This window comes from Abramis brama (genome assembly GCF_963993115.1).
Source record: "Abramis brama genome assembly, chromosome: 8".
Lineage (NCBI taxonomy): Eukaryota > Metazoa > Chordata > Actinopteri > Cypriniformes > Leuciscidae > Abramis > Abramis brama.
In genome coordinates, this window is record NC_139970.1 from 21,363,885 (window position 1) to 21,389,223 (window position 25,339).

General features: G+C 36.8%; 2 protein-coding genes across 3 annotated transcripts in view; one reads left to right on the top strand and one right to left on the bottom strand.

Annotated features, from left to right (window-relative positions):
* fer1l6 (fer-1 like family member 6) lies at positions 1–20,261 on the top strand. Its single transcript, XM_084122456.1, has 42 exons — positions 1–119; positions 1,109–1,188; positions 1,386–1,503; positions 1,592–1,646; positions 1,783–1,914; positions 2,008–2,070; positions 2,146–2,224; positions 2,360–2,516; positions 2,602–2,788; positions 3,411–3,603; positions 3,793–4,115; positions 4,238–4,346; positions 5,452–5,608; positions 5,710–5,830; positions 6,223–6,323; positions 7,026–7,116; positions 7,371–7,490; positions 7,816–7,968; positions 8,064–8,241; positions 8,370–8,494; positions 10,199–10,333; positions 10,492–10,638; positions 10,804–10,911; positions 11,726–11,887; positions 12,024–12,195; positions 12,799–12,932; positions 13,146–13,268; positions 13,367–13,412; positions 13,520–13,564; positions 14,597–14,673; positions 14,783–14,911; positions 15,002–15,142; positions 15,865–15,992; positions 16,090–16,260; positions 16,349–16,503; positions 16,587–16,729; positions 16,828–16,916; positions 17,011–17,109; positions 17,755–17,996; positions 18,180–18,337; positions 18,617–18,717; positions 19,463–20,261. Exons 1-42 carry the CDS (start codon positions 85–87, stop codon positions 19,641–19,643), a joined length of 5,463 nt encoding a protein of 1,820 aa, XP_083978582.1. The 5' UTR covers positions 1–84; the 3' UTR covers positions 19,644–20,261.
* Positions 19,700–25,339, bottom strand: part of LOC311088395 (uncharacterized protein) — a 13,049-nt gene continuing 7,409 nt past the window's right edge. Inside the window, exons 3-7 of one of the 2 annotated variants that reach the window (XM_084122458.1) lie at positions 24,162–24,209; positions 23,845–24,059; positions 23,605–23,764; positions 23,243–23,360; positions 19,817–21,807 (exon numbers count right to left, since the gene is read on the bottom strand). In XM_084122458.1, coding sequence (XP_083978584.1) covers positions 23,257–23,360; positions 23,605–23,764; positions 23,845–24,059; positions 24,162–24,209 — 527 coding nt within the window. In that variant the 3' untranslated portion in view covers positions 19,817–21,807; positions 23,243–23,256. Of the gene's footprint in view, positions 21,808–23,242; positions 23,361–23,604; positions 23,765–23,844; positions 24,060–24,161; positions 24,210–25,339 lie in introns of both variants that reach the window. The other variant, XM_084122457.1, reaches the window with a different exon arrangement.

Here is a 25,339-nt window from a genome sequence, read left to right on the forward strand (position 1 = left end):
ACTGTCTCGCTGGATGGAGTGGGTTACAGTCTCAGTTTCTGAGCTGGATATTTTCCCTTGAATGAATTAATTCCTCCTGAAAGAATGGACCGAGATAAAGACAGCGCTGCGCCTCATGGGTAAGCTCTCCTGGGAGCACTTTTCTTCAGAACTTGTTTATTGGTTCTCTGAATAACATAGATTGCATTACAAGTGAAATAGTAGTTTAATGTCAAGTCACCTTTATTTTTATTTCATAGAAATTTTCAAAGTAGCTTCACAATAATGAACCGGACAGTAATAGAAATAATGATGTATTGTAAACTTCATCAAATATGAGACAAATCCAAATTCTGCTGTAAATCAGCTGCATAGCAAGATAATTGTGTAATTATTCAGCTCAGTTTGCTTCAGTGATGATTCCGTTAAGTTCAATAACAAGTTCATTCATTATGAAATAAATATAATACAGCTCTACTGAAGACAAAAGTGCCGTTATTCAGCTTGTGTCAGTTCAATGTTGATTCAGATTAGTTCAATAATAGTGTCAATGTTGAAAAATTAATCAGTTTTGGGGGGGAAAATGGGTAACACTTTAGGGTCCAATTCTCACTATTAACTAGTTGCTTATTATCATGCATATTACTAGGATATTGGGTGTTTATTAATACTTATAAAGCACATATCAATGCCTTATTCTGCATGACTATATTCTACATCCCTTATCCTACCCAATACCTAAACTGAACAACTACCTTACTAACTATTAATAAGCAGTAAGTATGAGTTTATTGAGGCAAAAGTCATAGTTAATAGTTAGTTAATATAGTGAAAACTGGACCCTAAACTAAAGAATGGCAATATATATATATATATATATATATATATGCTATATAAAGAAAAAGACAATAGTGTCATTATTCAGCTCAATTTGGTTGAGGTTTTATTCTCATCCATTAGAATTGTAGTTTGTTTCAACTTTCTATTCCTAGTCCCAATTCTTAACTATTAGGGCTCATTATTAAGGAAAATGTGTGGAAGAGAGGCAAAATATAGGCAAAAAAGAGATATATGATTAGACTGGGAGGAGTTATTTACAACGATCTGATATTCCTATGTGTTTTTGCAGCAAAATATTTGGAGGAAAAGGGAAGAAGAAACACAGGAAAGGACACAAGGGTGTTGTAATTGCAAACAAAAATGCTCTAGGTAAGACCATGAAAGCAAACATGACGTTACACGAGTAAAGATGTAGAACATTTCACGAGGATTAACTGCATGGTTTTGTTGACACAGAATTTAAATCCATTAATTCAGACATATGACAGCTGATCATGAGCACTAGAGAAGGTTTAAAATGCTCGTAAACCAATTCTGACTGAGCTGTTTTAATCTTTATATTTTAGAGGCAGAGTCTGAAACCATTCCTGGCGATCCAGACGTGATAGACGTACCACAGCCTGAACTCGCTGAAGCGTCCACCTCGACACACGCTTCCTTCAGACAGATTGCTAATACTAAGAGGCAATACTTGTTTTCCTCAGCGTAATGTGTTCTTTCTTGTAGTTTCTGTACCACATCTTCATCATTTCACTTTTTTTGTACGTAAAAGGTGTAAACCTGTGGCCAGGATCTTGGAAGCTGAAAGCAAACCACAACATTTCCAGGTAGAGTTCAATATAACTTGAGTAAAAGTTGCCTTTTGAACACAACCTTTCTTGATTTGTTTTGAGATGCTAAAACTGTTACTCTTAGTATTGAAAGTTTGGCAGATTGGCAAACTTCTATTGTGTTCTTCCTAAGATCTCCATCAATATAACAGAGGCTAGGCAGCTGATCGGGGATAATATAGATCCTAGTGTCGTGATTGAAATTGGAGATGAGAAAAAGCAAACGTCTGTGAAAGAAGGAACCAATGCTCCCTTTTACAATGAGGTGATCATACTGTCTTCAACTGTTGGACACTCTCTGAATTAATGGTATTAATGGCAAGAATTTTAACAACAATGTTCATCTCATGCCCAACAGTATTTTGTGTTCGACTTCTTTTGCAATCAAGACATCTTTTTTGACAAAGTCATCAAACTATCAGTAAGTACGCATGTGAAGAAAATGGTTTTCTTGACATGACCTGGCAGAGCTCACATTAGTGTACTTCTCCCAAAGGTTATGCACTCAAAGATCATGAAGAGCTACTGCGTGGGAATTTTCAAGATTGATGTCGGGACGGTTTACTCCCAACCTGGTAAATGCTTGGTTTGCAGTTTGTCGCACCTTTTCTTTAACTAGAGATAGTGAAGTAGATTGTGAATCTGGTCTCAGATTTGGAATATTGGTTATTCTGCTTGTAAAACAATAAATCTCCCCCTTGCTCTGCCAGGCCATCAGTTCATCAATAAGTGGGCCATGCTCACAGACCCCACTGATATCCGCACAGGGGTAAAAGGGCACTTGAAGTGTGATATCAGCGTGTCAGGAAAGGGAGATGTTGCACTACCGTCCCAAAAGTTCAGTGATGCAGAGGAACAGATAGACAAGTAAGATCTCAGTTTTCTTTATGGCATAATAAAGACTGGATTTTGAATGTATCTCATGATGTTGAAATTGTTTGTCCTCTCCTAGGCACCTCCTGATTCCTGAAGGCTTAAGCCCTGAACGGCCATGGGCTCGGTTTTACGTGATAGTGTACCGAGCAGAAGGTCTTCCCAGAATAAACTCCAGTATTATGGCCAATGTGACCAAAGCCTTTGTTGGAGACACGACAGCCCTCATAGATCCTTACGTAGAGGTGTCATTCTTCGGTCAAGTTGTAAGCTCACAATCCAGTGCTTTTTGTTTTATTTCAACTTTATTTCCTTATAAGCGAAAAGCATTTAAAATAGTTTTAGCTAACAATAATTACACTGCGCTATTTAAATGCCTTTTATCGGCATCAAATGCTGTCAAGTTTAAAAAAAAATTAAAAGTCACGCGTCTCGAACGTTATTGCGTTCTTTCCCCTTTGATAGCAACGTTTCGCACTTTTGAATACATGCGACCCTGTGTGAACGACCTGTGCTATTGGCGGGGTTTTTTTTGGTTGGATATTTTTTTCAATATTACGTCCCTTGAGTATGCGTGGTTATAGACCTATCGCCGCTCGCGAATTTTCAGCGTGGCGCTTGTTGTGTTCTGTCTTCCGGTTTGTATTTCCACAACATGAAGGTCAAATCTTATGGATTAATGAATGAACTGCTCGTTTTAAAATATCCCCGGACATTTTTATGACATATACGCTTCAAATTCTCATGATACCTTTCTTTAACTCTACAATAAGTAAATCCACTTCATCATCTAATTACTCTTCGACAGCAATGCCATATGATAGAAATATGCAAAGTTACATAAGACAGATGTCTTTCTGACACTTTTTTTTCTTTCATGATTGAAAGGGCAGGACGTCTACTCAGAAGAGCACAGCAGAACCAGTATGGAACGAGCAAGTGGTGTTTAAGGAGATGTTTCCTCCACTGTGTCAAAGACTGAAATTTCGGGTTCTGGATGAGGGAAGCATGAACGATGTGGCTATTGGGACGCATTACATTGATCTGCACACCATCTCAAACGACAATGATGGAGACAATGGTTCGCCATTTCATTACATTGTTAAAAAAAGTAGTAGTTTCGAATTATTTTGAATTGAAAAATTTGGACACCGTGGTCATATTTAAAAATGTCTGAATATTATTGTATTAGAAAAACAATATATAAAATATCAAACCCAAATGATGGTAGTTACCAATACCATATTCTTTCATCATTGCTCTTCTCAAGGTTTCCTGCCCACATTCGGACCGGCATGGATCAACCTTTACGGCTCACTTCGTAATTCCACTCTGGTGGACGACAGCCAGGAGCTGAACGAGGGTGTTGGAGAGGGGGTGTCCTACAGAGGCAGGGTTTACATAGAACTCAGTGTGGAGATCCTTTCTGGAGGTGCTGAATCTAAATCCCTGTTTTCAAAGATCAGTCCGAAAGATACCAAGGGAGGGAAGGTAGCGGCGAAAGATCCCAAAACTGGGACAGGACCTGGAGGTGACGAGGAAAAGTCCAAAAATATAGGACCTGAAGTGATGCCAGTGGAGCCCATACAGAAGGTGTTTGCAGCAGTCACTCTCCTTTTTACTCCATTCTTTAATCTGCCAGGTTTTTTCCATCCTTTGTACATACATTTCCATTATATTGAAGCTACCCAAGCCATTGTTTAACTTGCATTTAGATAAATGATGAAGACATGGAAACCTTCCTGCTCTTCGGCTGTGTGTTCGAGGCTTCCATGATTGACAGAAGAATCGGTGATAGACCCATCACCCTTGAGTTCACCATCGGTAAACATAACAGGATTTATGCATTCAACAACATAAATGGCACCTTCCACAAATCGGTTCAAAATAGGGTCTGAAACTCTTTAACTGTTTATTTTTTTTCTGGTCATGGTGGTTTGCTTAATCTTCAGATTTTTTTTCTGTTCATTCAGTTTTTCATTAAATAACTTTGGTAACAGGGTTAAACAGTTGAGCTTGTTGGATACAGCTCTTTTTGAGTGTCTTTTGTAAATCATCATGTGGTAACATAGTTGCACACAATATGTGGGATAGAGAAATTACTTAAAAATAAAAAAAACGAATGTACTTCGTGTTTGGTAAGTTACTCTAAAAAAGTAATGAATTACTAGCTAGTAATTACAACCTCAACTGTGTAATTAGATTACTGTACTAATTACTCTCTTTAAAAAGTATTGCATTACTTATTACTAATTACTTTCTAAATCACATATCAACCTCAACCATTTGAACAATACAATGATAGACATGAAACTGTTTTTTAATTATTTCAAAAAGATTATATTAAATTGCAAAAACAATTTCTTGAACTGACCAAACTTATTAAAGGGAGGTTACATTAAAAACACATTTTTACATTAGATGTTAAATTGTGGTGTTAAATACAAAAATGTAAAATTGCTTTATATAGAATAGTCTATACAATATTTCATGCTATTACATTAGAAGTAACTCATTAAATTGCAGAAAAGTTAAGAGTAATCCCTTACTTTAATTTTCAAGGGAAAAGTAACTAAATTACAGCAATTAATTACTTAGTAATACATTACACCCAACACTGAATGTACTAACTGTCATTTGAATAGATTGTCAGAATTATGATATTGTTATATGATTTTAGGAGTGGGGGTATGAATAACTAGGTACTAACCCTGAACCTACACTTAAACCTAACCTTAACCTTACCTTATATTACCAGTATTTTCTTAGATAAGTACATGCAAGTACACATACTGTAAAATAAATTGCAACCAAATCATTTAATATTTTAAGAATGCATGATAGATGTCATTATTACATAACACCTGAAGAACTAACAACAATATGATGGTATAATATGACCCCTTTAAATGTGTACCTGTTTATTCAGGTAACTTTGGGAACTTCATTGACGGCGCTGCACCTCCTCCTTCAAAGAAAAGGCTTGAAGATGTGTCGGTTACCACTCCTCTTCTGGACACCGCAGCAACAATGATGTGCAAATCCACTACAACACCAGAGAGACCTATTTTCGGAGATGCACAGAGGTGCTCAGATCAAACAACACTAACACATTTATACCTTAATTAAATAATGGGAAGTACTTTATTTATGAGCCAAACTGGACGCATAATTTTGTTTTGTGCAGGCACTACATGCACTTGCCCATCACAGCGCAAAAGCCCTGTGTGCATGTTTATAGCAGCTGGGAGGATCGAGCTTACCGACTCCATCACGCCAACATGCTGGACACTATTGCCCTGATGTTTGTATGTGAGCCTTATCACATTGCCGTGTTATTAGTTTGTAGTTCATGTGGTTATTTTCAATTAAAGGGATAGTTCAGTGCTAAATAAAAAATTGACATCATTTACTCACCCTCATGTTCTCCAAACCTATGAATTTCTTTCTTCTGTTGGACACGAAAGAAGATATTTTAAAGAGTGTTGGTAACCAGACAGTTAGCTATAGTCTTCCATAGTATTGTTTCCCCTACTATGGAAGTCATTGGCTACCGTCAACTGTTTGATTGCCAACATTCTTTAAGATATTTCCTTTTGTGTTCAACAGAAGAAAGAAACTATTACAGGTTTAGAACAACTTGAGGATGAATAAGTGATGACAAAATGTAATTTTTTGGGTTAACTATCCCTTCCCCTAGGAGGAAGGAATCGCTAAGGTGGCAGAATTGGATAAAATGTTGTCTCCAGAGGCATGGACTCTCATGCACCATGTTCTTCGGGAATTCAGTAGAGATGCCAGGTAGGTCTGAAGATAAAGCAGAACCCATATTCCACTCTTTACAATTTGTAGGGGTCAAAGCCAAGGGTTTAAATTTAGTAGGCTATTATTATAAATATTTTCCCCTGAGGTCCCCTTAAAATAGGCCTATTAAAATTGTTTTGTTCTAGTTTTGTACCTTACAACGTGACAGGGTGAACTAAGTTTCTGAACACCCAATAGGTGTCACTGTTGTATCAATTTAGGAAGTTCTGCGTTCAGAAAATTGCACTGTTTTCATAGTACAACAAAATGGTTTATTTTACAAGATAATAAAAATAATTTTTGAGACCTTTAAAATAATAGTTCACCCAAAAATGTAAATTCTGTCATTATCATTTACTCACCCTCATGTCTTTCCAAACCTGTATAACTTACTTTCGTCTGTGGTCCAGTTCTTTTTTTCTTTTTCTTTTTTTTTTTTGGTCAATACAATGAAAGAGAAAGTCAATGGGGTCTAAAACGACATTAAACCACATTGACATTCATTGTATGGACAAAAACAGTTGGAAACATTCTTCTTTTGTGGTCCACAGAAGAAAGTCAGTCATTCAGATTGAAAAACCAGAGGTTAAGTAGATTAATTTTTGGGTGAACTAACCTTTTATAAACGCTTCTTTAATGAAATTCTACAGCTGTATCCCAAGTATGTTTATGCTGGATGTAACAGTATGTTTATTGTAGGGAGTTTATTGCATTTGCTGAAAAGAAGGTGAAAGGAAGCAACTTGACCTTACTGGACAAAAAGAGGCTCACTCTGTGCAAACAGGAGCTGGTGGGTCTCTTTACGGCATTTAATCCTCATAACTCATTTATTTCAACACCAAAATGTTATAAAAAATGTAATGGAATTCATTGCAATTTATATTTGTCTACAAAACCAATATCAAGCATTTAGGTAGATGCCTTTAAATTAAAAAGATTTTTTTTTAAATCATTAGAACATAAATTGTATCAAGTGTATTGAAATGTTTGACTGGTAGTGTATGTATATTTGACTAATCTTTGGTTTTATTTGCTGCTCTTCAGGAGAGTATGACTGAAGTAGCAGGAGGACTCCTTGAGCCCAAGAGGAGATCTTTGACTGTAAAAGAGATGCTGCTTGAAGTCCAGAAAATTAAAAAGAAACTGAGATTTCTGGTGGAAGAGGTTGTTATTTTGTTTCATTATGTTATTTACAAATCCTTGAACACTCATATGTATAATGTACGGTTACACTTAATTTTAAGGTGACATAGTTACTTTATACTTTCTTAAATAAGCACTGAGTAATATTAATTAACTTCATGTACTACTTACTGTAGAGTTACAGTTAGGGTGTGGTTTTGAGTTAATTACTTGTAATTATCCATAATTTACGGTTATTACTATAGTAAATACATGTAGAAACGTGTAACTTCGTCACCTTAAAATTGTTACCTAATGTAAGTCTATATTATTACTAATATTCCTCTTCATCTCACGCCTGTCTCAGCCTCAACACACTTTACCAGACGTGTTTGTGTGTCTGGTCAGTAATAACAAGCGTCTGGCGTATGCCAGAATCCCTGCTCGTCACCTGCTCTTCTCTGAAAGCCCAGATCAGAGAGGCAGAGACTGTGGGAAGATCAAGACCCTGTTCCTCAAGGTCTGAACTCTGATATCATATGATAAGCTATGGCTTTAACTTCTAACTTTTAAAAGGAAACATTCATTACATATTCATCAAAATGTGTCGTTCAGCCTCCGGGGAAGCGTGGACCGGGGTGGACCGTCCAGGCTAAACTAGATGTGTACTTATGGCTGGGACCGTGCAGAGATTCATCCCACATGTTGAAGGATCTCCCATCAGGCTTTGAGCTGGAAGGCATCTCTTCTGAAGAGAGGACTGGCCCTCCTCCTGAGCATTTACTGTACACAGGCAAGATTGCTCAGCACTCTAATGTGGCTAGAAAGAGTTCTTTTTCTTTGTCCCTGTTTCTTTCTCTCTGTAAGACACTGATTGACATGTTGTCTTGCTGTTTGGCCCTGGTTGTTGTTGGCATACAGAGAAGCACATGTTCCAGCTGAGGGCTCATATGTACCAGGCTCGTGGTCTCATCGCAGCAGACAACACTGGCCTCTCAGACCCCTTCGCCTGGGTGTCTTTTCTGTCCAATAGCCAAAGCACTGGTGTAAGCATGAGTTTATGTGATGACATTCTTGGCAAAAAATTGATAGATGAACCTGTTGACTGCACCACTAATATAGTATCAATTCAGCATATTAGAATGATTTATGTAGGATCATGTGACACTGAAGACTGCAGTAATGGCTGATGAAAATTCAGCTTTACATCACAAAAAATAATTATATTTTAAAGTATAGTAAAATAGAAAACCATTATTTTCAAATGTAATAATATTTCACAATATTACTGGGGGGGGGGGGGGGGGAAGACTTCTTTCAAAAACATTAATAATAGTAGTGTGTATATGTATGTGTGTGTGTGTATGTATATATATATATATATATTATATGAAGAGTTCAGATGCAAAAGCCTCTAAGTGCCATCTGAAATTTTCTTTTTTCTAGAATGATCATTTTTATCAAGCTCGTATATTTAAGTTCAGTAATTTCACTTAAATGCCAATGAAAATTACCTATTGTCATTTAAGTGAAATTACTGAACTTAAATATACGAGCTTGATAAAAAAGATCATTTTAGAAGAAAATTTCTGATGGTACTTAGAGGCTTTTGCATCTGAACTCTTCATATATATGAGTACAATATTACTTTGGTTCTATAAAAAAGTGCAAGGTTTTGAGGTACAGAAAGTAGAGATCAGTTAAGTTAGTGAATCGATTGTCAAAGTACATTTTAGAAAATGTATAGAAACGTTGTGAGCACCTATTTTACAAATACTCCTTTTGATTCTGGATAATTCGTCACAAAAGATAAAATTGCCACAAAGCAAATAACCTTATAGGGCCCTATTTTAACGATCTGAAACGCAAGTGTCAAAGCGCAAAGCGCAAGTAACTTTGTGGGCGGGTCTTGGCGCTGTTGCTATTTTCCCAGCGGGATAAATGACTCTTGCGCCAGGCGCAAATCTAAAATGGGTTGGTCTGAAGTAGCTTCATTATTCATAGGTGTGGTTTGGGCGTAACGTGAAATAAACCAATCAGAGCGTCATCTCACATTCCCTTTAAGAGCAGACGCGCTTTGTTCTAAAGCGGATTCCTATTATAACGGCGGATTTGCCAGACGCGCGCCAGGAGCGGTTCACAGCCAAGGAGAGCAACGCTCTCGTCAGGGACGTTGGGGATGGAGAAACCCACCCAAATTAACTTCGGTTAAAAAGGCGTATGATAATTTGGGTAAATGTGTAAGCTAGATGTATGCTTTTATAATAAATTGTCTATCTATCTATCTATCTATCTATCTATCTATCATAATAATGTATGATTTGCAAAAATGAAAACTGCTGCTTCTGTGTAGATGAGAGAATCAAAGTGTATGCGCGTTGTGCACACGCTACATTGATTATGGCCAAGCATGCGCCCTTAAAATAGCATATGAATAACATGCGCAACGCGCCACTGACTTTAAACTATTTTTTCCTGGTTAGTGGCGCAATTGTTTTCTAAACCTGCAAAATAGCATGAAGGAACGTTTGCGCCGGAACACGCCTCCTTTTTTGCGCTGAACCGCCCAGGGAGCGCAAGTTCATTCCCTAGTTTAGCGACGTGCTTCTGTGGAGGGAAAAGCGCGCTTTGCGCGGGTGCAAAATAGGAATGATACATGCGTCAGTGTACAAAGTCAATTGCGCTGGGTGCAAGATAGGGCCCATAATGTGAAAAGGTTATTCATAATTGTTTAAATTGTAATTTTTCAGATCATCAAGCAAACATTGACTCCCACGTGGAATCAGCTGATCCTGATAAATAACGTGTGTCTGTATGGAGGTCTTCACGAAATAGTCCAGGAGCCACCGCTAGTTGTGATTGAAGTGTATGATGATGATGCAGTGGTAAGGAAAGCACATTCACCTAAGTATACAGACCACAAATATAGCACTTCTCTAATGGTTCTGTAATTGAATTAAGCTTGATATGCAGCTTTTTTTGCATTATTCCTCAATCCCTATTAAATGCTTTGACCTGAGGCACAATGGTTTGCTCTCTCCAGGGTATAGAGTACCTGGGGTCGACAGTGGCTGTTCCTGTAGTCAAACTGTCAGAGGAGCGTTACGTCCCTCCTCAGCTGCAGTACAGTCCATTGTTCTGTGGAGGCCTGTCAGGAGGAGACATACTGGGAGCCTTTGAACTCATTCAGGTCCAGTCTTAAAACTCCAACACATGACATTAATGTGCATTTACAGATGTGGTTGAATCAGTTATTTATTGCTATTATTACTACTACTGCTACTAATATGAATAATGAGTTATGTGTGTGAAACTTATATGGTGTCTGCTATTTGTCTTACCCATGATGCTGTAGATCTCAAAGTCAGGAGAACACACTCTCCCTGATTTAGATGAGCCAGATGGAGGGGTTATTCCTGTACCTGCATACATCCGGCCTGTTCTCTGCAAGTACAGAATTGAGGTGCACAATCTATATCTTATAGTCTATATGTAAAGTACAAAAAAAGCAAATCGCTTCATGACCATTCTTATGAAAGCACATTGCATTGTTCTTTAGTTTAGCTGACAGCTGTAAAAATAGATGCATAGATTACTTATCTTTTCATAGAGTGAGATTTGTAGTTTTGGATCCATTTTATTTCATACATTGATCATAAATGCTTTATTTATGTTTTAGTTTTTTTTTTTAGTCGTTTGAATTCTAAGCCCATCATAATTTTTCTTAAAAATCATTAATAAACTATTGGTTTTATATATTTATTTATTTTAACTGTAATGGAAAATTACAGTTTAATTACAGAAAGATTTAAATAATTCAGGTGCTCCACCAGCACACTGCACTGTATAAGTCTAAACATCTTTCATGCGTCAACGTGTGACATCTATTTCTGAAACCTTTTTTTAGTCAGAGCTTTTTCTGCTGGTGTCAAACCACTATATCTCGACTCAACTACCATTTCCCAAAAGTGTTGTGAATTCGTTTCAGCTTTATAGGCATCTTTTAAAAGCCTCTCATCTGAACAGTGTTTTCACCCATAGGCAAAACTGCATGGTAATAGTTGGAAATAGTCCTGTTTTTTATATACCAGGTGTCACTTATTAGGTGTCACACTAGTTTTTAAAATTTTAATTTGTAGTGTGTATTTTGTCAAGTGTAACATAGATCTACCGTTTCAAGTAAATCAATGTAGCTTTTTCAGTGTACACTATTAGTGTGTGTTTTGTCTGTACTTTGAATACAAGTGTTGCTGAGTTTGTATTTATGTGCACTGCAGGTTTTGTTCTGGGGCCTCAGAGAACTGAAAAAGGTTCAGCTCTTATCTGTCGATCGGCCCCAAGTTTTTATCAAGTGTGCAGGAGCAGGCGTCAACTCCTCAGTGATACAGAGTTACAAGAAAAACCCGAACTTCACCATACTTGTGGATGCCTTTGATGTGGTTAGTCAACTGCTACAACAACAGATTCTGTTTAATGTTGACTCGTATGGTGTCGTCCCCATCGCTTTGCTCATGTGATCCATCGCTTGATCTTCTGCTGATCTCAGCATGTCTGGCCGCTGTTGTCTGTCTGTAGGAGCTGCCTGAAGACGAACACCTCCTCCCTCCTCTTACCATCACAGTGGTGGACTGGAGGGCCTTTGGACGGAGCACACTTGTGGGTAGTCATATGATCAACAACTTGGCATTTTTCAAACACATCCCTTTACCGATCCAACAGCCCCAACAGGAGCCCAGAAACATAGCAGGTAATGCGCGCTACAGTCACAATAACAGCCCTAATAAATGAAAAATAAACAGAGACCACAACTCTACATTCATTTCTGAACATCAAATTTCTTTTGCGAAACAAAAAAATCGAACTGTCTAACCAATACAACTAGTACCAAATGTCTTGGGAAAATATTATGATTCAGAGCCCACAATAACATGCAGGCCTGTTTTCACAGACAGGGCTTAGATTAACCCAGGGTTAGGCCTTAGTTCAGTTAGGACATTTAAGTAGCTTTTATAAACATTACTGGTGTGCATCTTGAGACAAAACAATGGCACTGACTTATTTTAAGATATGTCAGTGCAAGTTTCTTTCAGTTAAAACATCTCAAACATGCATTTTAGTCTGGGACTTGGCTTAAGCCTTGTCTGTGAAACCGGGCGATAATATAATATGTTGGTCTCTGGCAGGGATGCTCAATCCCGCAGAATTTAGTTCCAACTCTGCTCAAACACATCTGTCTGTAGTTTTATTAAATCCCTAAACCTTGAAGAGAAAATTCCTCAGTGAATCTGAGCATTTAATAATAGTGATTGCCTAAATCTAATTAAAAGTATGGTTTGTTTTTCGCCTGTAGTGGCTCAGCTGTCTCTGCAGCAAAGTGTTGTGCCACCGCCAAACGTGGAGATCGCAATAGAAATAGAGCAGGAGGAGATAATCCGCTCTCCCTCCAAAACTGAGCCAGACTTCCAGGAATTCAAGGACAAGGAGGTTTGTTTTTAGTTGGATAAACTAAACATTTTGAGAGAACCTCAGATTATGAATATTACCACCTATATTGTCAAATATGTAACTCAAACGTCCAGCTTTTCCCTCCAGTTTAATCTATGCCCCTAATTTCTGAAAATACATATGTGCCAAGTAGAAGCATATAAGCACATGCACACACCACTAATGTACTATAAAACATTTTGTCAATGCCAGGTGTCGAAGAAGAGCAAACGAAGATCCACTAAAAGGAAGAAACGCACCACGGCTGATGAGTCTGCTGATAACGTCATTGATTGGTGGTCGAAATACTATGCATCAATGCAGAAGATCCAACAGGTAAGCTTCTAAACATGTTTGTAAGCAGCAGATGGTTTTATTTGTCTTGCTTTAGTTTTTTGCTAACTAGTTGTTTTGTACCGCAACTTCTTTCTTAGGCAAAGCAAAAAGAAAACAATCCATTTCCACTGCTCTTTGAAAATAGTAAGTGAAATCTGAGTTTATTCCAGAATCAGTCTTGTCTTCTGGATCATGTGGATACATCATGCTCCAGCTTTAGTCAAACATGCCCACATTATGATGTATTTCAGTAACTCCTCTGGAGAACATTATTTCCGAAGGATTGATCAATCTGGGTAAGAATGATTGGGAGGCTGTCCATTGCTTGGCCCTCCTCCTTTGCTGCGGTCAACAGGATTGCAGAGTGTTTTGTTCCCTATACAAACTGTGCATTAGCATAAAAATGTGAATGGAATTAAATAGTCCACATAGTCATTTAAAACTTCAGTAAATGCTGTTTACAAGAGATCACACAACATTTTGCAATCCCAGTGTGCCCAGATCTGCACCTCTATTTAAGCGGTTTTGTGCACATACACTACCATTCAAAAGTTTGGGGCCGGGTCGTTGCGAATTATTATTATTATTATTATTATTATTTAAGTATATGAAAGAAGTCTCTTCTGCTCACAAGGCAATAAACACAGTAAATATTGTTAAATATTATCATTTAAAATAAGTTTTTTATTTGAATATATTTTAAAATGTAATTTATTCCTATGATGGCAAAATTGAATTTTCAGCATCATTACTCCAGTCTTCAGTGTCACATGATCCTTCAGAAATCATTCTCGTATGCCGATTTTGTATTATTATCAATGTTAAAAACAGTTGTGCTGCTTAATATTTTGTGGAAACCATGATGCATTTAATTAAGGATTATTTCAAAAGACAAAACAGCATTTATTTGAGGAATATTTTTTGTAACATTATACATGTCTTTACTGTCACTTTTGATCAATTCAATGCTTCCTTGCTGAATAAAAGTATTAATTTCTCTTCTTTTAAAAAAAAAATCTTGCTGAACCCAATCGTTTGAACGGTAGTGTATAACAGCTTAATAATTTTGCAGTTTAAATGTGTTGTGCCTGGTGAGGGTTATAATATATATAAAAAAATCAATGTTTCATGGTTTTGACAGTACATTGGGAAGTTGTTAGTCGGTTGGTTTGTTTTGGTTGTGCTAGACACTTAAATTGCTCTTTGGTGGAAGTGATAAAAGCATATTTATTTGCTGCTTTAATCTACTTTTAATCTCTTAAAAACTGTTTCCCTTAACAGACTGTGTGCAAGTAATTTTGATTTGTTATTTTCTATGGTATCTTTAGCATCAGGTCTTAAGGAAAAGAAAAAGGAGATGAATTACAAGAGTGTGATAGAACAGCCCAGGCTTGCATCATTACAGGTAAAATGTGTCAATACAATGCTTGGTTTTGCTGCAAATACTGTCTATACGTTACATTTGTATTTATTCATCAAACAGACGTGCAGTCTCACTTTTTTAATCACTCCAGGTGTATGACAAAGAGCTAGAGGCGGAGTTTGGGCCTTTTGACGACTGGGTAAAAACCTTTGAACTCTATCGAGGAAAGGCCAATGAGGAGGACGGCTCTGCTTATGAGAGATTTGTCGGGAAGTTCAAGGTAAACTGGTTTCGCATGTAGGACTATAACATAAATGGAGGCTTTTTAAAATCCAGGTCACAGAATTCCCATTATTGTTTACGCAATTAGGGCAGGTTTTGTCTGTGCAAACTGCCAGAAACAGATGACGAGGAGGAGGATGGATATATGGATTCTGGGCAGTTTAAAATAAACCAGGGTATTCCTCCAAACACTGCAGTAGAGGTCCTGATCCGCGTGTACATAGTTGCAGTAAGTGCCTTTTTTATTATACAGGAATATTGATGCAAACTGACATTCTTATTGGTGGATTTTTGGTAATTGTTACTTTTGTTCATTTGTTACTGTTTTGTTTATGCATTTCAATGGATCTAGTGTCACTGAAAAAAAACGTAACAGCATGGATTTCCATGCTGGTTCACACTGGATTTTAATTATTTCTGGTCTGTTACTGGTTTGGCTAGTTGACCAGAACAAGAACAGAGAAAGTAATTCCATTTTTTTATTTTGGAAGGATGCATTAAACTGACCAAAAGTGACACTAAAGACATTTATAATGTTACAAAATATTTATATTTCAAATAAATGCTTATTTATTTGAATTTTCATTCATTGATAATAATAAGAAATGCTTCTAGAGCAGCAAATCAGCATATTAGAACGATTTTTCTGAATGATCGTGTGACACTAAAGACTGGAGTATTGACTGCTGAAAATTCCACTTTACCATCTCAGGAATGCATCAGAATTTCAAAATCTTTTTACTGTATTTTTAATCAAATAAATGCAGCCTTTGCAAGCACAAGAGAGTTCTTTCAAAAACATTCAAAAATCTTACCAACCCCAAATTGTTGATTTGTGTTTGATTTATGAGCATCAACAAATGTTGGTGAGCAGCTTTGCTGGTCTTTGGGGTGTTCAACAGGGGTGACCACCAGATTATACAGTCAATTGTCATTGTTCTTTATGTTAAGGCCTTCAACCTGCACCCTGCGGATCCAGATGGCAAAGCAGACCCTTACATAGTGCTGAAACTTGGGAAAACTGAGATCAAAGACAGAGTCAATTACATCCCAAAGCAGCTCAACCCCATGTTTGGAAGGTGAACAAGCACAATGATTAAGAAATTCACTTTGAAATTCTTTTAACTGCTCATTTCATTGAGGTTCATTATCTTTCAATCTACCTCTCCTGCTCAGATCCTTTGAATTTCAAGCCACTTTCCCCAAGGAATCCCTGCTAAATATTCTCATCTATGACTATGACACTGTCGGTGGGGATGATTTAATTGGAGAAACGCAGATCGATTTGGAGAACCGTTTTTACAGCAGGCATCGAGCTACCTGCGGTCTGCCTTCTGAATATGCCATGTGAGTATTTATATTGTAACATCCAGTTCTTCTCATCAAGTTAGTTTGATGCCCACTCTGCGTCAATTGATGATCTCATGTCACCTAGTGAGGGTTATAATGCATGGAGGGACTGCATCAAGCCAATGGACCTGTTGATTAAGCTTTGCAAAGAAAACAGACTGGACAACCCTCAGTTTTCTCCAGGACACATTACCATAGGAAACAAAGTCTTCACGGGGAAAACGGTATTTGCTGATGAAGGTATGTCACTCTTTTGGTTTACATCATGATGTTGATTGTTGATTAATAGCCAAAGGAGCAATGGGTTCGCTGCTGCTTCACAGATCAGATGGTGGAGTCGTACGAGCACTTGGCACTAAAGGTGCTGCACAGGTGGTCTGAGATGACCAGTGGGGCATGTAAACTTGTCCCAGAGCATATTGAAACTCGCGCACTCTACCTCAAAGACAAACCAGGAATAGACCAGGTAATGTGTGTTGTTAGAGGTTTATGTAACCGTAATGCACCATATGGAATGCATAAGGTGAGAGTGATTGTAATAGTTGTCCATTTCATATTCCTCAGGGCCATCTGCAGATGTGGGTGGACATTTTTCCAATGGATATGCCTCATCCTGGCCCTCCTGTGGACATTTCCCCTCGCAAACCCAAAGGGTAAGCTGAAGATCCACAAAACCAACTCACTGGGTTGTGCAGTAAAGTTAGTAGTGGTTTGTCCAATCATTTGCTTTTGTTTTTTTTTATAAAGGTATGAACTGAGAATCATTATCTGGAACACTGAAGATGTAACACTAGAGGACACCAACTTCATAACAGGACAGCAGTCAAGTGACATATACGTCAAAGGGTAACATAAGTAGATCACAATAAACAGAAAATGTTTAGTTTTTTATTTATTGAAAAAGTCTCTCAATATACACTACTGTTCAAAAGTTTGGGGTCAGTAAGACTTTTTTAAAAAGAAATTAATACTTTTATTCAGCAGTGACTCATTAAATTGATCTAAAGTGACAGTGAATACATTTATAATCCATTTACAACATTTACAGAAGGTTTTAAATAAACATTCTTTTGAACTTTCTATTCATCAAAGAATCTTAAAAAATATCAGGATTGCCATAAAAAATATTAACTGTTTTCAATATTTATAAGAACTGTTAATACTGTATAACTGTTTCTTGTGCAGCAAATCAGCATTTTAGAATGATTGAAGGATCATTTGACACTGAAGACCAGAGTAATCACATCACAGGAATAAATTACATTTTAAAAATTAGAAATTTATTTTAAATTGTAATAATATTTCACAATATTACTGTTTTACTGTATCTCTTATCAAATGAATACAGCCATGGTGAGCATAAAAGACTTCCACAATCAACCACATTTTTTTAAATTAATGCTTTCGAATATTCCTAATACATAACATTATGATTAATGAATATTTTTCCTTCAACATCAAAATTCTGGGGAATTTCATGTTTTTCTTCAGGTGGTTAAAGGGTCTTGAAGATGACGGCCAGGAAACTGATGTCCATTACAATTCTCTGACCGGAGAAGGCAACTTCAACTGGCGCTTTGTGTTCCCCTTTAACTACCTGCCAGCTGAGAAAGTGGTGGTGGTACAAAAGCGAGAAAGCATCTACTCTCTGGACAAAACTGAACAGAAGATCCCTGCAGTCCTTGTAATGCAGGTGTGGGACTTTGAGAGGCTTTCTTCTGATGACTTCCTGGGTAAGAAATCTCTCTCGCTTAACATCTGTTTATATGCATTGCATTGCATCCTCCCTAGAAGAGCTCTGTAGTCATTCCTGATGTGCTGTAGGAGCACTGCTAGCTTACAATAGCAGAAACCTTGGCTCAAAATATTTGATATTAATAATACTTGATGACGGTCATTTTTGTTTTTTTTCTCAGGCTCAGTGGAGTTGGACCTGCATGGGTTTCCACGTGGAGCCAAATCAGCTAAAGCTTGTAAGATGGAAATGCTGACAGAAACCACAGAGAACATCTCGATATTTCAGCAGAAACGCTCCAAAGGCTGGTGGCCCTTCATTAAAACTGGCGAAGTCACAGTGTGTGAATTTAATTATTTCAGTGAAAAATGTGAATTAAACTTTACAGCTCCAAACTTTATAATTAAACAATGGCTCCATGTTTGCAAGCATACGGACAATCGAAACTTTGACTAATGTATTTTTAATGCAAATACATGAGATAAATTGAGGCATGTTTAATTGTCCATTTACATTTGTTCTGTACAAAACATTAGTATCTGTAGTACTGTACATTTGCACAAATATGATGTAACCTAGTAAAACTATTATAGTATTTAACCTGTTTTATCTCCATAGGGGAAGGTAGAAGCGGAGTTCCACCTGGTGACAGCTGAAGAGGCAGAGAAAAATCCAGTGGGCCGTGCACGCAAAGAGCCAGAGCCTTTAGAGAAACCAAAGTAATGTGACTAATACACTTAAAGGGATAGTTGACCCAAAAATGAAATTTCTGTCATTAATTACTCACCCTCATGTCGTTCCAAACCCGTAAGTCTTTCGTTCATCTTCGGAACACAAATTAAGATCTTTTTGATGAAATTTGAGAGTTTTCTGTCCCTTCATAGACAGCTATGTAACGCTTCTGCTAGAGGTTTGTTCTCGAGCGTCAAGCTGGTTCGGTTGAGCTTCTGTTTATGTTCGCTGATCAATGTTTAAATCTGAATAAAAGCCTAAATTCAATCTGTTCATCATATAAAGCGATCGAGTCTCTTCAGAAAATTTTGACTAAACCAGTCAATTCATATGGATTAGTTTTAGGATCTCTTTATGAACTTTTTGAAGCGTCAAAGTGGTAGTTGCGTAGGCTGTCAATGGAGGGACAGAAATATCTCAGATTTCATCAAAAAGATCTTCATTTGTGTTCCGAAGATGAAAGTCTTACGGGTTTGGAATGACATAAGGGCGAGTAATTATTGACAGAAATTACATTTTTGGGTGAACTATCCCTAGGGTTCACTCCCATTATTACTAGGGTTGCCAATCAGTTACTATATAGGCAAATAGCCAATATATAGGCCTATATAATAAGAAAATATAATAGTAAAAATATAAAAAATGTAACTGTTTTTGGGTTGTGTGGGTGGTTCTACTGTATGTACTGTGTATATGTAATTTGTAATTATTTAATATCTCTCTTTTCTCTAGTCGCCCAGACACATCCTTCTCCTGGTTTATGAATCCTTTCAAGTGCTTCTTTCACCTGATCTGGGGGAACTACAAGAAATACATCATTGCTGGACTGGTGCTGTTGATCGTGACCTTGTTCCTGGTTCTCATCTTCTACACCCTACCAGGGGCGATCAGTAGTAAGATAGTCAATGGGTAATTAATTAAACACCCATATAAAGTCATTGGACACAATGGAGCAGCACAAATGTAACTTCTTGTTGATTTAATGCATTGAACTCTTGAAGCACACATTTAAACATTTGCTCTGCAGGTAGATGATTACTCAGGAGCATAACTTTGTTGATTTTAGGAACAATCTTATATTATTTTAGGATCTTATATTTTATTTAATTATGCACCAACAAATGTAACATACACAACATTAAACATTTAATAATCTTTAAACAGCATAACACTGAACATAGCACATGAAAACTGTAGAAAACATGTTTATTAATCTTTAATCACATCCTAGTGTAAACGGTTGAACTATCCTACTGTAGAGCTTCAAAACTTGAGAAATGATTATGTAGTGACATTAAAAATGACAATAATAACTCAAAAATGAACATTTGTGTAAATACAATTACATAAAACAAGCGAGGAAAACTCCAATGAGTCCATGTAAAGTTGTGAGGGTTACAATAAAATTTCTTTGTAGTCTTTGTGAAACACATTGTGTATTGCCTTATATTGATATCAGTGTGTTTTCTCTCAGCTGACTGAATTTCAAAGTCACTTCTCAGAATACTATGAATTAAATGTAATCTTTTCCAATAAAAAAACAAAAAAAACAAGCTTTATAAAGTTCTCATTCAAAGACAAGACTAAGTGTTAATGTAGTATTGTGGCTTTTGGTCCTGAGCTGCTGAATTATGGAAACAACTGTCACAATGCCTTATTGCACGTTTTTTAGTAAGACACTGTGGTTAAAAAAAAACAACACTTCGCTGATCGCTGTAAAGATCGCTGTAAATGAACTGATACCAAAACTGATCCAGTTCTTGGTTTACAGTTTTCCCCATTACCTAGATAACTATATGTGTGAGCATTTTATCAGTAAAACCTTTTCATACAAAAACATACCATTACATCAGCCACCAAAACAGAGACTCATTTCCCGACACTATAAACAGCACTCACCACTTTTTACACAAGTGTCTGTTAAACCATGTTTGTCTGCTCAAAATCAAACACACTAATCTGCTTACACAGCAAATTTGCACTGTGTGCTCACGAAGAAAACACTCATACAAAATGATCTGATCAATAACTGTCATAGTTATAGCCAACAATGCCATTTGCTAGAAAAATTTAGGCCACAATGATGAACATGGATATATTTTAACGAATAGACCAAATTATTATTTAAAAACACTCTGAACACTGCGGTCAAAAACATTTCAACAAGCTACGTGGGCCAACATAACTAGGACATTCAAGTTAACATGATTGCAGAGTGAAATTTCTTCACTGATGATCACAATATCCTTGGACAATATGTTTTGTACTTTTCCCATTTACATTTTATTCAGCACAGTTTATTGTAGAAAGTATTTTATTATACAGTCACGGTTGTTGAATGCTTAATGTAATCTAATTAGGTAGAATTGTTGGGTGAGTTTGCAAAGCCAAAAGTTGAATTCATTTCATTTAAGTTTTCACAAATCAGTATGGGGTTTCGGTTTGCAAGTTGTAGTTTTAGGAACATTATTAACCATTTGACAACTTTTTTTCCAAGTTCCACCATTACTTAGCGCGAGTTTCTGCCAGCAAGTAAACACTGCATCATTGGTAAGCTGGTCTGTTCTGTGATAGCGCTGAGGGCATCATACCCTCATTGATGCCGTGTGTTGGTGCTGATTGGGTAGGACTGGGCCCGAACTGCAGAAGCAGGTTATATGTCCCAGCCTCGGACAGTCCCCTTCTCAATCCAAGCCCACCTCGCTGCGCAGTCAACCCGCCTCGCCTGCGGGAGGAGATCAGGCCGCCCCGCTGGGCAGGTGAACTCTGCACTGGAGCGCCGTTAAACTGCGCAGCCTGCGAGGCCATCAAACAGGCTTGTAGTTTGCGTTTGGCACGCCAGCGGGCCACTCGAAGGCGAGTCTTTTCTCTTCGTTCCCTTACCAGGTCTGCAAGTAGAGCCTGTGGTAGAGTCTGATCCAGCTCACGCCGTCGGTTTGTACCAAGCCCTCGGTTTGTGTTCCGGCCTCTTAGACTCAGAGCTCTGCTGCGTTTGTACTCTTCATACAGGTTCAGGTCCTTACGTCTCGGACGCACCTGCTTTTGGACCCCTGCCACACACAGCTGAGAGTCGTCATCTAAATATGGGCAGAGAGGTGAGAGATTAAATATATTAATACAAATATTTGAACCTCACCAAATTTTGAGCCACTATTTCAAACAATAGCAGCATGTTGTTATTTTATATGATGTTAATATAATTTACATTAACGCTCATAAGTACTCAATATTGACCTAGGCCAACTGAAGCCCATCTCAAAACTACTATATGATCGAGTAAGAACTAAAAGGTAAAATATAGATACCTAAAGAGATGCACAGTGAAATAATACAGAAGGCCTTGGGAAGCTTATTATAACACATTATTAAGCAGGCAGTGTTCACTTTAAGACAATTCCACATGTTCAGAGTCACAGGGTGGCACAAAATAATCACTTAAATGAATCACAATTCATATGAAACTCACAAACCGGCAGATCTGTTGTGATTCCGTGCATACACAGCTTCTACATGTGTGGTTACACGTCAGCTTTTTCCTCTCCTGAAAACTGCTTTGGCTGCTTATTGCAACATCACATCCTGTCAGTTTCCTGATAACTATAACCTCAAGTATCTTCTTATCAATGTTTGCTGAGCAAGTTTCAGATTCACAAAAGCCAAGATATCTACGTTTTTAGAATGTATTTGGTTTTACAATCTAGCCTGACCTAGTTTTATAGGGGTTTTTTTTTTATTTATATGATATTACTTGAAAGATTACATGGAATATTTGTAATTTTCACACCATGGGAAAAGTTTAAACTTCTTAGGCCCGGTTTCACAGACAAAGCTTAGATTAAGCCAGGACTAGGCCTTAGTTCAATTTAGGACATTTACAGTTGCAATCAAAATAATTAAACCCCCTTGACCTGCAAGACATTTTGCTGCCAAGAACAAAATTGTACGAAAACAATTTAACAGAGGCATCAGTAAACTATTATAGATGTTTTCTAATACATATTTGTATGTGTGATTCTGAGAATGTTAAGTTGATGAGAAATGAAAAGAAAAATCCAACTGGCTCTAAATATTCGTGTTCAAAATGATCTATAACAGTTTAGTTGCAAATTAAAAGTGTATATATATATATATGATAATTAATATACTTTTAAATTTGTATATATATATATATATATATATATATATATATAAATAATCACTTTTAATTTGCCACTAAACTGTGAGAAGCTTTTATAAATGTGTGCATCTTGAGACAAAACAATATTTTTAGATATGCCAGTGCAAGTCTCTTTCAGTAAAAACAGCTCAAACATGCATTTTAGGCTTAAGCCTCGTCTAAAATCCTGACATTTTAAAAATGATGATTTTAAAAAATGGACACTGACTCTGGACACTTTAATAACCCTAATTTTACTACTTCTGAACAATAGATCAAGTAGTTATTAAAATATTTATTTAACAGTATGCAATACAGTAATTCTTTGTACAAGCAATGTCTAAATCAAAACTGACATTTTTACAATAGATTAGGAGGATGTCCTTCCTGGGGCCAAACGCAGGTAGTCTTTGATGCATTTCTCTGCCTCTGCTTCTGTGGGAGTCAGGAGGGCGCTGTTCCTCATAGCTGCAGCTGTATGTTAAATAGATAGGTTATTAGTTTACAAAGAAACAAAACAACATTTTTATTTCATTTATTACTGAACTTTACCTGAACAGACAAGTCTGACTGTGTTCATGTATGCAAATGTTAAAATTAAAATGTATTCATGTGTGAATTGACTGAGATATGTAACTATGATATCACTACAATACTTTTATTCTTAAAAGAAATTGAAATTGAAATGCAGTCAGAATTCCATTTGTTTTGGACATACCTATTATTAGTACTCCAATATTTGTTTTTCTCAAGCCTCGCTTGTCTCCACGTCCGCACCAATTGAGCTGTTTGGCCACGTTTGAGGCAAAGACCTTGTTGCAAATTCTCCCCACGGTCTTTTTCATAGTTTGACCTCCACTAACAGACAATCTGTTCACCTAAAACAGAGATTGAATATAGCATGTAAATAAAAATTCACCAAAAACTGTTTTATTTAGATAATTCCAAACAATCTTACCAATTTTTGCATTTTCCCTTTGTCTAGAAGTGTTTGCTCCAACCGGTCAAGATCCTCCATTGACATCAGAGGTAAGACACAATCCTTGTCTTCATCCTCCATCTGCAGTGGGGGTTCAAAGTGCTTGTTCCCCACAAGACACTGAACCAATGCAGTCAGGTGGTTGATTTTCCAGTCCATTTCTCCCTGCCACTCAAGAATAGCCCTCTCGTCAGCTGCAATACCACAGGTGATTTAGCTGGGACAGACACTGAACAGTAAACCTTTATACATGTATGAGCTTAACTCGACATTGTAAATGAAGGGATTCAACTTACCTGTACATTTATTATTTTCAAAACTCTCTGGGCTCGCATCTGACATGGCTGTAAAACAAATTTACATTAAAACATTAAAACTTCAAATTTTCTGACTAATCCATTTCAGAAAAACAAAGAAATTGAATTCATGTTGAAAAGCAGCTGAAATTAAACAATTTAATCAAAGAAAAAATAAAACTGACCCAAACTTCTTCACAACGAAATGGGTCCAATATTTGCCTATTTGTTTTTAAGCAATGACTTTTAACGAGGAATACTTTCACTATGCATAATTACAGGTATTTTTGTAAACGAAGATCAGACAATAGTTTGAATTTTCTTTGTCTGTCTGTCGGTCCCCAGCTTTCTTTTCAACTTCTTTTTGCTTAGCAAACACACACATAAGATAAGAACAAGTAAAAGCTAGAATTAAGCCTTTATTCTTAATATATTTGTCAATTTAGGTTGAAGTTATGTCCTCAGATTACATGTCAACCCTGTTGCCATCATAACGCTCGCCTAACTCTTATTTAGATTGTGTCATATATTATAGGATTTGGTCTATATGGCAACATCAACTCTGCAAGAACATTTTTCCTTTTTATGCTTCTTTCAACCCTGTTACCATTTTGTACAGTAAACGCTGGTCTGATTATTGAAAATGATTGTAAAGTTTTCACATTCAATTCTCTCAATAAGCATATAGTGCCATGACCTTTCCTTGTCTAGCTGAACTCTGTTACCATCAGCCCTGTTACCTTTACAATAATTTATCTTATCCAAACCTATATTAACATACCTTGGAATGGTATTCTGTGTTTTGAAATGTTTAAAAATGTATTGAAATAAAACAAATGGTCTTAAAACCATGAATGTTGGTTCAGTAATTAGAATTCTCAATATATGATAAACACGGTGACCTTTAAAGTTCAAGTAAAGCAGTTAGACTCACCTGTTCAAGTTGATGCATTTCTCTTGTGATTCCCCTTCACTGAATGACTTGCGATGTATATTAAAACATGAACAGCTCAAATTTTTTTACATTTTTTAATTCTGACAATTTTAACATGAATATTCATTAGAAAAGGATTATCAGTCTCATTCACTGAAAGCTCCTTTAAAAAATGTTTTGAGCAGTATTCCATGATCTGGCCTGTGCTATGAAAAATTTAATGATATAACTTTCAAGGTCTTAC